The sequence below is a fragment of the Centruroides vittatus genome, unplaced genomic scaffold, assembly GCF_030686945.1.
Source record: "Centruroides vittatus isolate TY-2023 unplaced genomic scaffold, ASM3068694v2 contig_882, whole genome shotgun sequence".
NCBI classification, from domain to species: Eukaryota; Metazoa; Arthropoda; class Arachnida; order Scorpiones; family Buthidae; genus Centruroides; species Centruroides vittatus.
In genome coordinates, this window is record NW_027122574.1 from 437,440 (window position 1) to 451,930 (window position 14,491).

The following is a 14,491-nucleotide window of genomic DNA, read 5'->3' on the forward strand; positions in this document are numbered from 1 at the left end:
CTTTGTGATTTATTATTATCAAATTTGTTGTTCGAATTTTGAATGCATTAGATAACACCAATCACATTTAGCTCATCGATGATGGAACGTGACTATTTAAGGAAGATTTCCTATCGAATTTAATGTATATAAGAGCACACAAAATAATATTTACCGAGTTTTATTTGCGATGTGTGAGATCGTATTCTTAACATATTTCAAATATTTGTAATACGTAATATAATATCGGACTTGGCACGTTTTTATGATAGATGATTTGTACGATAAAGATAAGGCATTTGAATTGGCTACGCTTTCGGGACAGAAAAGGTGGCAAATTTAACGAAAATTACGATTCAATCTTCGATTATTTATTAATAAATGATTAATATGCTGATTGCACAATACATAAACCTTAACAGAATTATGAACATCCTTCGAATAAAGGATACTAGCTGACAAAATTGACCATTTATTGGTCAAACGGGTCGAATTTAGGTCAGAACGTAACAGTAGAATTACTTCGATTAAGCAAAAAATTAATTACTTTCGCGACACATTGCGTATCGTATCAATTATGAAACAATCGAACTATCCTTTCGCTGCATAATGTGGGCGAAAGGGTCGTTGATACTTGTAAAAAATCGAACAATCTCTTATTCCCTCTTATCGACATCGTCGGCGAGGGAGGAAGAGAAAGAAGAAAAGAAGATACAAATCCAAACTGGTTACGGAATTATCCAGATTTTCTGTTGAGATTATTTGTTTAAGTAGGATCCATATTCTCTGACTATTAGGCTAAGATGTATAGTTGTTGATGTGTTTTTCTGTAATTGTTTCGTTTAATCTTCCATGCGCTATTTTCCAATCAATAGGTCGCGATTCCCTAGGGAGACAAAACCTTCTTGGATAATGTCACGGTCTTCCAGTAAGTTAAAAGGGGGTCGATGGCTATAAAAGGTTGGGAAATATTACTCTAGTGTTTTATGGACCGTGTAGCTATAAACACTAGGCAATAAGTATGAATCTAGTTAAAATTACAGGCGTGTATTCGTCATCTGGACAAGAGGTATTTCTCTGTTACAGATCTTTCTAAAAATCGTATATATATATATATTTTTTTTTTTCTGTACAAAACTCTTCTAAAGTGGATAATTTATGTTATAAAAAAGAGCAAGTGTATTGTAGCATTAATTATAAATAAGTGAAACATTTACGCTAGTCGCCATAGCTTCTGAAAACAACGAGAGTGTCGAAGGGGTTACGAGCAGAAGAAAACGAGTTATAGGAAAAGCGGGTCACGTGACCGATTGCATCATCGACGGATTCGATGCGCTACTTTACTTTTTCCTTTCGTCCGGCGACACGCCTTCGCGTCAAGGACGCCATCTCGTTTACTACACAAACAAACAGACTGGGAACGTGACTGGAGTCACGTGACTATCCGACGAGGTGACTAACGATTGGGAAAGATGCGAATGTTACGCTCGAGTCATTGACGAATGACGAACGAGAAATTGTCCAATGGGAAGATGTTTTGCTCATTATGAAATATAAACGAAAGTTTCGTTTCTTCGCACACGGATTTTAACGCGTTGGATTACGCGCTTCATTCGATTTAAGGTGAGTTCTATGCTTCTAATCGACACAAATTATTTTAGCGCGTGTGTGTAAGACGTTATATTTAGCATTCTAAGTGATAAAAATTGCCTCTCTTAACTGCTTAAGTTTATTTATGTAGTGTCATGAGGTGCTTTTATCTTCATCTCTCTCTATATATATGTATATTGTAGAATTGCAACCTACTTAAGTTTGAACTTGCAGTTAAGTAGCCATGTATTAAAATATATACTAAATCTATAGAAAATGTGATTTCATTAGGAACATTTATAAAAAAAACTTCATTTTTGTGTAGTGTAAATTGTGGTTTTAGATTGGCTTTCCAGCAAAGTCTGTTCAAGTTCAAACTTGTAACGATGATAACACACATGCCTTCGAACTTAAATCATTCGCGGACACATGATTTAAAAACAACTATTTTCTACCTAGAAATGATTGCTAAAGTATTGAAAAATGGTCATCTCGCTAAGGTTTGTAACTTTTTTCTTGTTTAATTTGTAATTTTCTTTTTAAAATATAATATTTAATTTTTTTAGTATATTTAAACACCAAAGCTGGTTTTACTCAGAGAGGTCGACGACTTAAGAAGAGGAAACGAGTTCGAATATTGGATGTTGTAAATTTTAATTTAATTCTTATCGATCAAGACATCTGAATATTGATATAGTTTTTTTATATTTTTAGGGGGTTTGATATGCTATATACTTCTCAATTACGTGTTTTTTTATTATTGTATTCTGAAATATATAGCAAGTTGCTACTCCCTTATTCACTTATTAGCTTGCTTATTCAATTTAAAAAAAAAAATATATATATATATATTTTCCTAAAGAGAAATGTTGCAAATGGTCATCTATAACAAGTTTTGGTTGAGTATTTTGTAGTTGTACGTAGGAAATATCTGTCCTAAAATCGCTAGCGGGTCCAAATTCCTTTCCGAGGTTGCCAATGAAGAATGTTCTAGAAAACGAGTTAAAAAGTGGTTATTTCGAGGAGGCTTTGTCAAGGAATTAACTTCGGATCTTATCGATTAAAACTGTTATAACTATAAAGTTTTTAAGAACATCTGTAGTCGGGAAACGACTGATACGGAATTAAATTCTACCTTAAGCCCTGTAGCTGCAGGAAAATCGAAAAAAATGCTCTTAACTAAAATCCCAAAACATAAAATGTCGCGAGTATGGCGATAAAACTTAGCGTACTATCGGGAAAGTTTCATGAACTTCCCTCATTTGCATGATAATTCGCCATGATCGCTAACCGTTCCGATCGATTCTTTATTATTTTTATTTATTTCACGAATACTTCAGTTATTAAATATTCATTAAGGATGGCGATACTCGAACGGAATATCAAACGCTTCGTAATCATTTGCCGTAACTAATTTAGCAATGCGATAGCGATTTATACGACTCTCTTTCTCTGTCACGTATAACACGATTTTTATACAGTAATTAATCTTTTAAAATATTAAATTCTTTTTTGAGTATTTGCTATGGTTTTCGGTTATAATTGGCACTTTTTTTTTTACAATATTTATTTTAAGATAAAAAATGATTCATTATACGCAAGCAGTCTCTGAGTTACGTCGCGACGTATCGCTTCCATATTATCGTATGCACAGTTTGATCTACTGTATTTGAAGAATACAAAATTGTTTTTAAAAAAAACCACAAATACGAATTTGTGTTTTTGAAGAATAGAAGAAAACGTAAATTAGTATTCTATTGATTAGGTAGCCTGTTTATGACGTGGCGCGAACGGATATATCGAATTCTACACCGTAAGGGGGGAAGAGGGGAGAGATATGACGTATAAAAATCGGAATCTCGAAATATTTTCCTTAATATTAGTCGTTGTATGGCTTAAGTTTTTTCTTAATTTTACTAAGTGTAGTGTTTAATTCTAACACGTGTAGACAGTTAGTAACGATGGGTGTTGCCGCTTCGACCTTGAGAACTTGCTGTATTACGGGCAGATAAACGAGTCAGTAATGTGTGATGCGACGAAATCCACCTTTTGACTCTGATGTAACACCATCTGCTACAATTTAAGTTTATCTCTAGTTTAGAATAGCCAATAGGAAGATACTTGCTCGTGAAACTTGCCATTTTAGTGAAGGTGTGTGACAAAATTAAAGCTTGGATCCGTATCTAGTTGAAAATATCTATTTTCGGATTAAAGTGGCTAACATTATTAATCTTATACCGAAAAGCATTTGTTTCCTGAGGCATGGTTTATATAGGGTACAAAATTTTATATTAAGATATATTGTTTTGTATTCTTGGCAAGCCTCTTGAATATTTTTCAATGACACAATTTTATTTAATTATACATAATTAGCATAAAAATAAACTTACAAAACTCATTATGCAATTAATATTCGGTCATTTTAGTCGTAAAAATGTTTTAATTACAAATAAAAAAAAGTAATCTATAAAATATGCCCATGCAAATTGGTCCATTGAAGAATTGAAGAATCTATATGCTTTGGGGGCGGCACCGATAAAAGAAGGGACATAATCTTTTAAGATGCAAATTCTGTAAATAGAGATTGCACAACTCGTTTCCTGTTCTAGATAACTTTATAATTTAATTATAACTTTACTAGCCTTCATTGTTTAACAGTTTACGTACGATAAAGAAAGGAAAAAGGAATTACGATCTAAGTGCCCATCTTTGGGACGAAATTATGCTGTTCGGGACACTTTAGAGCCTTTATTAATCGCTCCCGAGACTGGTGTTTTAAATTTAAAAGATTTCGATGCGACATTACGATATTAAAGGCTACAATTAAGATCTTAAGCGGTCTCAGCCTTCGGTGATGTTTACCGATAAAACTACCTCCTAAAATATCACTTTAAAAGCGTTTGGTGTATCGAATCATATATGTATTCTTGGATGATTCGAAAATAGAAATGGCAACATCACTTCTATTCTTTTTTTTTAAACCTAACTTTAGCATTTGTTCTTCGCATCACTCTGCATAATGAAAGGATAAAAGTGCGAATAAAGTCTTTTCATCTTCACGAAATAAGGCCAAGGTCTTAAGTATTCTTTATGAAAATGTAAAATTAAATAATAAATCTCGGCTCTACTTATTTTGACCTAAATCCATATTGTTCATCCGAGAAAGGCATTTACGGTCTTGTTAAGTCTTTCCTGTTAAGGAGGTTCAACATAATTTTTATAAAATAACAATAGAAAAATCACTTGTTAGATTTTAGGAGAGAGAAAAAAAAAAAAAAAAAATTAATGTTTTGACTCGCTCTACTGTTTCGTACGAAGACGATACAAAATTATTCCGAGTAATTGTAAAGAATTATCCGTAATTAACAAAAATATTTGTATATATACACGATAACACCTGCTTTGTTTCTTTAAACTTCTCCCTTAAGGTGCAATCGAGCATGTGATATGCTAATTAAGGCGATTGTTTATGTTTATCTCGGCAATTTCGTCAAGCGACAATAAACATTAGCATCGATTATCCATTAGAAAAGCGGGAAAATCGCGATTAGATTTTTTTTTTATTTTTATTTTTTTTAAAACAATATTTCCAACAGTGATTGCATTAATTCTGCTAACAACAGACATTCCAGCATTTAATAGTGTAAATAAAAAAACAAAAAAACGTGCGAAGAAAATTTAACGACCTTGCTTCTCTATAAATCATTCGGTCGAGGCGGAAATGATTGCTATTTCGAAACTCAAATTCGCTCGTGACGTCATTGCGCTCCTTTCGAACTTAAAATGTTCTCGAAGCGACCCCTCGTTATAATTTAATAAGTTTATCGATTCATATTTTCAATTTAGGAAATAAAATTAATACAGAACTGAATATTTTTATAAGAAATTATTTTAATTATTTTTTCTTTCTTTTTTTTTAATAAAAAAATTAATTTTATTGCGAAATGGAAATGAAAAAGCTAATTTCTGTTTGATGTTTAGTAATTTTTTTTTTCCGTATTTTTTATTTTTTTAATCAATGATTTAAAAAATGATTTACCATTTAATTCGTTTCTTAAATTATCAATATTTATTAAATTAATTATATATATAAATAATTTTGTGATGTTAAAAGAAAAAAATTACTCGTTTCCGATGTCTATAAAATACGAAGTATCCATATTTTTAAAATTAAAAATTAAATGCCTTTTAAAAAAAGCAAAATTTAAAAAAAGTTCTTATTTTAAAATTAATTACGTAATGGATGTTGTTGCGAACGTCCAAAATATTTATTTTGGCTGATCGCTACATCCGGACAGGTGTCGTTGCTCATAGAATTTTCGCGACAGACGGAACCTCGATGCTCCAAATGCGCATGCTCACCGCATCTGCTGTTGATCGAGGTCGCCATTTTGATCGTCGACTGTCAGTTCCGAATGAAAATATTCGTTTAATTACTCTCGACAGTTTAAATCGACTAATCATGTTTTACAGCAAAATTACAAGCCTATTTGCTCTGTAAATAAGACCGAATCGTATTCTACTTCGATCCGGATCAGGTAAACTTCTCCTCAATACATTTTGTCGTCTGCTTTTGGTTATCTCGTTTCTTTTGTGGATCCTTCTTAATCAGATTTTACGCTATTAATTAAGATACGAGGATCGGTGAAGTAAATTGCGATTAAATTAAATTATCGGCGTGTTATAATCGTTAAAATAACAGAAATGCTAACTTAATATTTAAAAAATTGAAATTGATTAGTTTATATTATTAAACTAATCAATTTCCGATGATTTTAATCACGTGAACTAAGAACTGAACGAAGGTCTTAATGATAAACATTTATGCACTTTAATTAGATTAAATTCTTAAAATATGCGTATCGATTTATTCTAGAAAAGATGGAGAATTATCATGTGTAATTTCAGTTTATTCGGTAATAAATGCTGTAAGAAATATGTACGAAATGTTGTGATAAATTTAATTTATTATCTATAAATGTTCCACTTCGTCTGCTTTAATTATAAATGCTTAAAATTGTAGTGTCATAAGTTAAACGCTTAAATAATTCATTTAAGCATTTAATGTTTATTTAATAAATTCAAGGGGAAGATATTTATATATATATATATATATATAGTGTTATATTTTATTATTAAAATTTTTCCTAATTTGTCTGTTTTTTTTAAAATTTATATATAGCAATTTATCTTGCTTTTCCTGGTTAGAAATCTTGATTTTAATAATATTGTAAGTTTCGTTGCTTTCATTTTTATCTTATTGATTTTTACATTTACAAGTGCAAACAGTTGTGTAAAATGTAATTTAATAAATTTAATGACGTAAAAAATAAATCTAAATCGTAATTTTAAAAATATTGCATTTTCATTTAAAAGTTAATTAGTTAATTTCGGATTTAAATGCTAACGAAATACCTATACTTGAATCGACTAAACAAAGTGACCTTGAGATGAATGAATATAAAAGAATGGATATCGGTTCTTTCCTTCTTTCTAAAAAATAAAAAATAATCATTATTATAAATAATGATGATAATATCCATTTTAAATAATGTATTTTTAAAATAGAAGTCAAATTTTTAAAGAGGTGGTACAATTAATAGTAATGATGTTATTTATGATACATTTTTCCTTTTAAAAAAATAAAATTGAGTCTATATTTGAATGCACTCTATTTTTGACTTATTTAAATGTTTATTAAAGATGAATAGTAGGAATCATAAAAGAAAGTATAAAATTATATACATTTAATATATTTAAATGTTTGTAGTTGAATTTTTTATAGAATGAACTTTGAATATAGATGGATGAATGAACTTAAAACAATGCTTATTCAACAAGCAGTTATATTTAAAATTAGAAAATCAGCTAAAAGAGGTTTTCACATTCAATTCAGACAATAAATTCTATTCACACTTGCCAGGAAATTTGTTCTTGTTGTCAACTGTCTTTTATGTATCTATTGCATATTTCAGATAATTCTTTAACTAGTTGAGAATCTTGCAATCTTTAGGTTCCCTGGAGAGTACAGGATGTACGATGATGAATTTATAGAAAGCTTTCATGATAATATATATTCCCTAGTGATAATATTACTTGGGAATGGAATCAAATAAACACAGCAAAATAATTCATTACTTTTGTTTTTGCTTAGAATTTTCTTACTTGCAAATAAGTGATTGATTGTTTAAAAAAACTCAACTATTGTAATTTTTAAACAGTTATTGTTTTATGTAATTTTATATTAGCATAAGGCAAATTATAAAACTTGTTAATGTTTCTTAGTAATATACATCTGATATAAATAGTATTTGTGTTTTTGGTTTATTGGTAATTATATTTATGGTAACACATTTTAATATATCTCAATCTTTTAACATATCTATTGGTAATATCTTTTAATAAATTTTTTAATAGTAAAAGTGCATAATTTTTGTGACTTACAATACATAATTTTTTTTGTAACAGCAATGTTGTTACAATGCGATTTTTAAATTATTACTGTTAATGATTATTATTCCAAATTAGTATGTCTGTTAACAATTATTCACTCTCTCTCTCTCTCAATAATAATTAACAATTGCAATATTTAACATTAGAATAAAATTACTGAAATACAAAACATGTTTATTTTTAAATAATAATAATTTACTCTATAAGTATGGTTTTCATTAAATTGTTTTGAAGGAATAAAATAAACAAATAAGAGATAGTGTCATTGTACTGATTATGAAATTGTGTGTTTAGTGTATCATAAAGAATAATACAATTAATAAATAGATTTAAAACATCTGTTGGAACATATCATCTTATGCTATAAATATTCATGTTATATGAAAAGCATTTGCTTGAATGAATTTTACATTTAGTAATTGTTAAATTTCATAACAACTTACCACATATTAAAGATACTTTGATCTCTGAACATCATAAAAAATATTAAAGATGAAGTCTCTCTATTTTAGGAATTTCTTTTTTAAACTTTGCAAAATATTTTTTTTAATATGGTACTTTCTAATTTTCTCCAAGGTTTAATTAATGTTTCAATAAATTATATTAATTCAAATGCATATTTTAAACTTTGCTTCTTTTTGCATTTCCATATCATACAGTAGTTTAGTACCTTGGATGAAGTTAATACCTGAAAAAAATTATGATTTCCAAAGTTTTTGTAATTCTACTTAAGTATTTTAACTTAATGGGAAATTAACTTATAAATTATTAAGAATTATTTAAAGTGCTATTAATCAAATCACTAATAATTACTTTGCTTTACATACGTTATGCACAAATGATATGCAAGAAAAATTGGATATGCTATTATCAATGTTCTTCTCAGAACACTGATATGTGCCTATCCAATTTTTTCAAGCCAGTTGGAGGAAATATATTTACTTTATTTAAAATTACTTTTTAAAAGACAACTGGACTATAAACTTTTATACCAGGGGTGGCCAACAAGTCGATTGCGATCGAACGGTCGATTGCCAAGCCAATTTTGGTCGATCGCTAGCGATGTCTTGACTTAACGTATTATATTTGTAACTGAACGCAACTGTATGCATGCAGTTATAACTCGACTCATAAGCAGTGAGTGCACTTTGTACTGAAACAGTGTATAAACATAGTATGTATTTCACACTTCCCCCTCCCCACTTAGACTATGCCTATGACAAGTTGATCGCGACACATTTTTAGGATAAAAAGTAGATCTTATGTGCACAAAAGTTGGCCACCCCTGTTCTATACAATTGAGTATTATGGTACAGCTATTATTTTGCTGTAATTAATTAAAATTTTCAAGGAAATTTGTAGTGGCATATAGCTAACACTGTAAATTAACAAAAAAATTTTTCTTATAGAACGCTATGTAAAATACCTATTTAAAATAAAATCAATTTATACTATAAAATTTCTTTTCCATTTTTATCATCACAAGTTTAACAGTTATCGGAAATGATACAAATCAGGGCAAACATGTGATTTAGAGTAAACATAACATACTGTATTTAACAAGAAGGATGCGGAATAGTATTGCATATGAATTATACAATCAAATATTACAGATGTTAAAAGGCAAAAATAATTCTAGTTTTGATATTTGAAGATCTATTGTACAATATTTTCATCTGAACTATCTGATTTGAAGTTGCTCGAGTTTTTATAAATAATATCCAAATTCAAAATTTAAGTACAGTGTGTGATCGGTTAATGAACAGTTCAGACAGTTCAAATTGGACAACGAATACTTTTGTGAAAGATTTTTATGTTCAGACAACAAACACATGTTAGTAATAGTAATTTGACACAAAATTAATTTTGTGATCAAAGTGTGTCAAACCACTACTACTCATGTTCAGATAACGAATACCTCACAGGACAAACACAAGAAGAAGCGATGTAAAATAATGAATACTGATTGGTCTTCCCTTGTCTCCAGGTGATAATTTAAAACCTTTTGGAATGCGGGAAACATTGACATCAATGCTCATCCTAATACCAATCGGATAATATTCCTCTGAACTTTGAAACACTCCTGAATCTTCTCAAAGCTGGTTATACACAAATAAATAACTCTACTAAGAACCTTCAGAAGTACCAGCACATTAATATATTTAAAATAATTAAAATATTTGTGTTAAATTTTATTTTATTTTAGTTTTAGCATTAAGGTTAACACATGTGGTTGTATACGTGTTATAAAGCTTTATCGTTGGAACGATTTTAAAATATTTAAATTTGAACGGCCTGCATTCTAATTCTGTAGAACATTAATGACCTGAAGCAGATTCATATTGGATCAAAAACGTTTTTCAGTTCATAATTATTTTAAATATATTAATGTGCTGGTACTTTTGAAATTCTTAGTTGAGTTATTTAATTTGAAACTCTCTTTTGTAATTCCAGCTCTTTGTTTACCTATCTGATAAATAATTTTTACAGTCTTGGTGAGACTGTTGGGCACGCATTAATTTTTGTATTGGTTTTTATTTTTGAAATGTGAGAGCTTGATAGCCAAGGTAGAGAGTGGGCAAATGATGTCGCTAGGCAGTATGACTTGAACATGTCTACATTAGGTACAATCTTAGCTAAGAAAAATATAACCAAGAAGACTCAAGCAACTAAAGGAGTAACGAAAATCACATCTGAGAAACAAAGATGTTCATTCTTGAAAAAATGGAGAGATTGCTTTTAATTTGGATAAAAGAAAGGGAAATGAAAAGAGATGTAACTAGTATGACTATCATTCAAGAGAAAGCTAGAGAAATTTTTGAAGAACTGAAGAAACAAACTCCACATTCATTACGAGGAGATAGAATTTAGGGCTACCACTGGATGGTTTGCAAAGTTTAGAAGGAGATCTGGCATTCAAACATGTGGTAATTTATGCTGAATCTGCTAGTGCAGATAAAGAAGAAGCTGAGAAGTTCTGTCTCAAATTTTAAGAATTTGTGGTGAATGCCACCCTTCACATCTTGATTGTTGTGAAAAACAAGTGTGAGGACCGGTTTAAACCGGCCCAACAGATTTTAAGATTTTATTGTTCGAATCCCCTCAGGAGATAGCGATCAAAATCAGAGATAGCGATTAAGATTCACAGGATGTGCAGCCTTCCGCCGTCAAACTTGCTTCCCTCCTCTCCGGATTTGACTTCTGAGTCACAGAGCTCGACTCATCACCCTCCGTCGCGATTGGTGATCGCAGCGGACGAGACCTGGAGTATATAAAGGGGGGAGATATCTGAGAACAGGGTCGCTGAAGGTCTGCATAAGACGCCCGACCCGTAGGATCAGTCCCGAGAATCAAGGGCCGAACCCCTGAAGCCACCAAAGCCCGCCGATGACGAGCCGCCTTGACCGATCCTCCTGCTTACCTCCACAACCAGAAAGCCGAGACGATTACACCTTCGATTCCAACCGAGATATCAGAAGACGAGGTATGACCCCCCCAATATTTGTAAACTCTCTCTCTCCCGCGATTAGGGACGGGACACATTAGATGTCTGTATTTTGTTTGTTTGTCTGAATAAATCGTCATGTGTTTTCATCCTGGGTCCGTTTATTCGAATATCGCCGTAAACTTATCGTCGAACTCACACACTTCCTCCACTCGACCTGACAATTAATTACACAATCCCGACGAGTCGGAATAGCCCAAAAATTTAGCCATCCTTGACAGTGGGGTGGGTCTTGCCGACCTGTTCGCTGAAGAAAAAGGAGGTACGACTCCCGTCCTACCTCCCGGCGTTTCCCACACAAGCAATGAACTTCGGGTGGTATGTCATCATTTCCTAGAAGAGTTCGAACTCACCCAGGGAGACAATTGGCAGGAACTCCTTATTGGCAAATGCATATGGATGCGTTCGAACAAGTCGTACTGTCACCAGTATAAAAGAGGCACTGGTGATTGCACCACTTCAGTTAAGTTTCGAATGCGAAGCGTACATCTGGTGCTTTTATTTTAGTGTGTGGTCACCCGTGAAACTAAATTGGTTTTTTTTTAAATTTATAATGTGAAATGGATAAATTTGTGAAAATGGATAAGTGAGCCATCTACATCCAGTGAATCGGTTGGTAAAAAGACAAGATTGTACAATGACAGTTATTTAAATTATGGTTTCATTTCATTGGATGGAAAGCCACAGTGCATTGTTTGCTCTCAAGTTCTCTTCAATGAAAGCATGAAGCCATCAAAATTAGTTCAACACTTGGAAACTAAACATCAGGCTCATAAAAACAAACCCTTTGAATTTTTCAAAGGAAAATTACATATCTTGAGAAATGAACAAACTTCTATTTGTAAGTTAAGCCATACTGATAAAAGTGTACTTTAAGCATTTTATCTCATAGCATTAAGAGTAGCTAAGATGTCCAAACCTCATAGAATTGCTGTAAACCTCATATTGCCTGCTGCAATTGATATGGTCAGTGTTTTAATAGGTGTGGAAGAAGCAAAAAAATTGAAAAACATTCCGCTTTCTAACAACACAGTATCAAGGTGAATCGATGACATGGCTGCCGATGTTCGCAATCAGATAATTCAGCAAGTGAGTTAGAGTGAATTTTCTAGTATTGAATTTGATGAATCAACAGATGTAGCAAACATATCTCAGTTCTTATGTTTTGTGAGGTATGAATGTGATAGGGACACATCAATCAAAGAAAATATGTTGTTTTGCAAAACAGTACCGGGTCATACAACAGGACAATGTCTTTTTGATGTTTTTTATGAAGCTATGAGAAACTACACTAACATAGATTGGACAAAATGTATTGCAGTATGTAGTGATGGTGCAAAGGCGATAACAGGAAAGAACAGTGGATTAATGAAAATATTAAGAGATCGTCTTATACCAAGGGCATAATGGATGCACTACTTCCTTCAGACATGCTCTTGTCACAAAAAATATGCCGGAAAATCTCAATCAAATTCTTTGTGAAGCTGTAAAGTTGATTAATTTTATTAAAAGCCGATTGTTACAGAACAGGCTGTTTGCTAAACTATGCGATGAAATGGGCAAAAATAAAAAAATCTCTTCTTTTCCATACAGAAGTTAGATGGTTATCGTGAGGGAAAGTGTTCACCCAGGTATTGTAATTGTGAGATGAATTATTAATATTTTTCCAGTATAAACAAATGCCATTCTCATTGTTTTTACAGAATAATGAGGTGTATGATGATGTTGTCTTACTTAGCTGATGTATTTTTGCATTTAAACGACTTGAATGTGAATTTACAAGGACATGATAAAAACATTTTATTAATGACAGACAAAGTTCATGCATTCATTAAGAAGCTTGATATCTGGATTATTTGCCTTTAAAGCAAAAATTTAGATATGTTTCCCACTCTGGATTATATTGAGAAAAATTTGAATGAACAAGACACTATTATTCACCACAGTTAGGATTGCATGAAGATGCATTTGTGTGAGCTAAAAACTCAGTTGACGGAGTATTTCCTGGAAGATAAAAATGATTTCTCGAAGAGATGGGTACTGAATCCATTTAGTGAAAATGTTGTTGCCGCTGTTAAGTTACCAGTTGAGATTCATGACCAGCTCATCGAAATGTCTGCCAACAAAACGCTACAACTGTAACGCTGTAAATTGCAGTAATTTACATCTGAAGATTTAAATATGTTTTGGCTCGCTCATCCACATGAATATGGAAATTTAGTCACAGAAGCATTGAAAATATTAATCCGTTTCGCCACGTCTTATCTCTGTGAAAAGGGTTTTTCGTCTATGGTTGTGCTAAAAACTAAATACAGGAATTGTCTTGTATCACTCTAAAACAATTTGCTTTTGTGTGTTTGTAATGTAGATCCATGTATTGAGAAAATTTTAAATGAGAAACAAATGCAATCATCACATTAATTTCTTTTCTTGACATGTGTACTTATTGTAAGTAAAATGTTTATAAGTTTATAATAAATGATTTTTTCTCATAAAATGATTTCATTATTGTTTTGCAACCTCCCTTTAATATCACTGCAACCCCCAGGTTGAGAAACGCTGGTCTAGATGAAGATAGTATACGAGGTCTGGGTAAATAACGTAATGAGACTGGTTTCATAGTGAACGATCTGGCAACACTGTGGGGTTATTCTTGCCAGTGATATAAGGACAACATGCCATATAGCTTCAGTTCAAGTGAAAACTTTGTCACGTTAACTAATGGTCTGTGAATGCACATTTTGCAAAGTCATACAGTAGAGCGTCGATAAGTGGAACGTCGGTAAGTGGAATGGCCGGAAAGTGGAACGATTTTCAGTCGGACTGTGTCGTGCTGAATCGAATGTTTTGATACTAAATTTACTTCTAAAGTATAATTTTCATGTTTTTTATATTCTTTAATATATTTATTTTGTTTGTACAAAATGCAGAAATAATTTTTAACGATACGATAGCCTCGATGAT

General features: G+C 31.6%; 2 protein-coding genes across 3 annotated transcripts in view; both read left to right on the forward strand.

The window, feature by feature from the left end:
• Positions 1-14,491, forward strand: part of LOC136983401 (protein FAM13A-like) — a 121,407-nt gene that overhangs the window by 16,563 nt on the left and 90,353 nt on the right. The window contains exon 1 of one of the 2 annotated variants that reach the window (XM_067280116.1): positions 5,871-6,107. The exons of the other annotated variant lie outside the window; for it this stretch is intronic. The gene's annotated coding sequence lies outside the window, so the exon portion shown is untranslated. Of the gene's footprint in view, positions 1-5,870; positions 6,108-14,491 lie in introns of those variants that run through there. 2 annotated transcript variants of the gene reach the window in all.
• LOC136983479 (zinc finger BED domain-containing protein 5-like) lies at positions 12,251-12,934 on the forward strand. The gene is made up of 3 exons (XM_067280233.1): positions 12,251-12,368; positions 12,420-12,567; positions 12,640-12,934. Exons 1-3 carry the CDS (start codon positions 12,251-12,253, stop codon positions 12,932-12,934), a joined length of 561 nt encoding a protein of 186 aa, XP_067136334.1.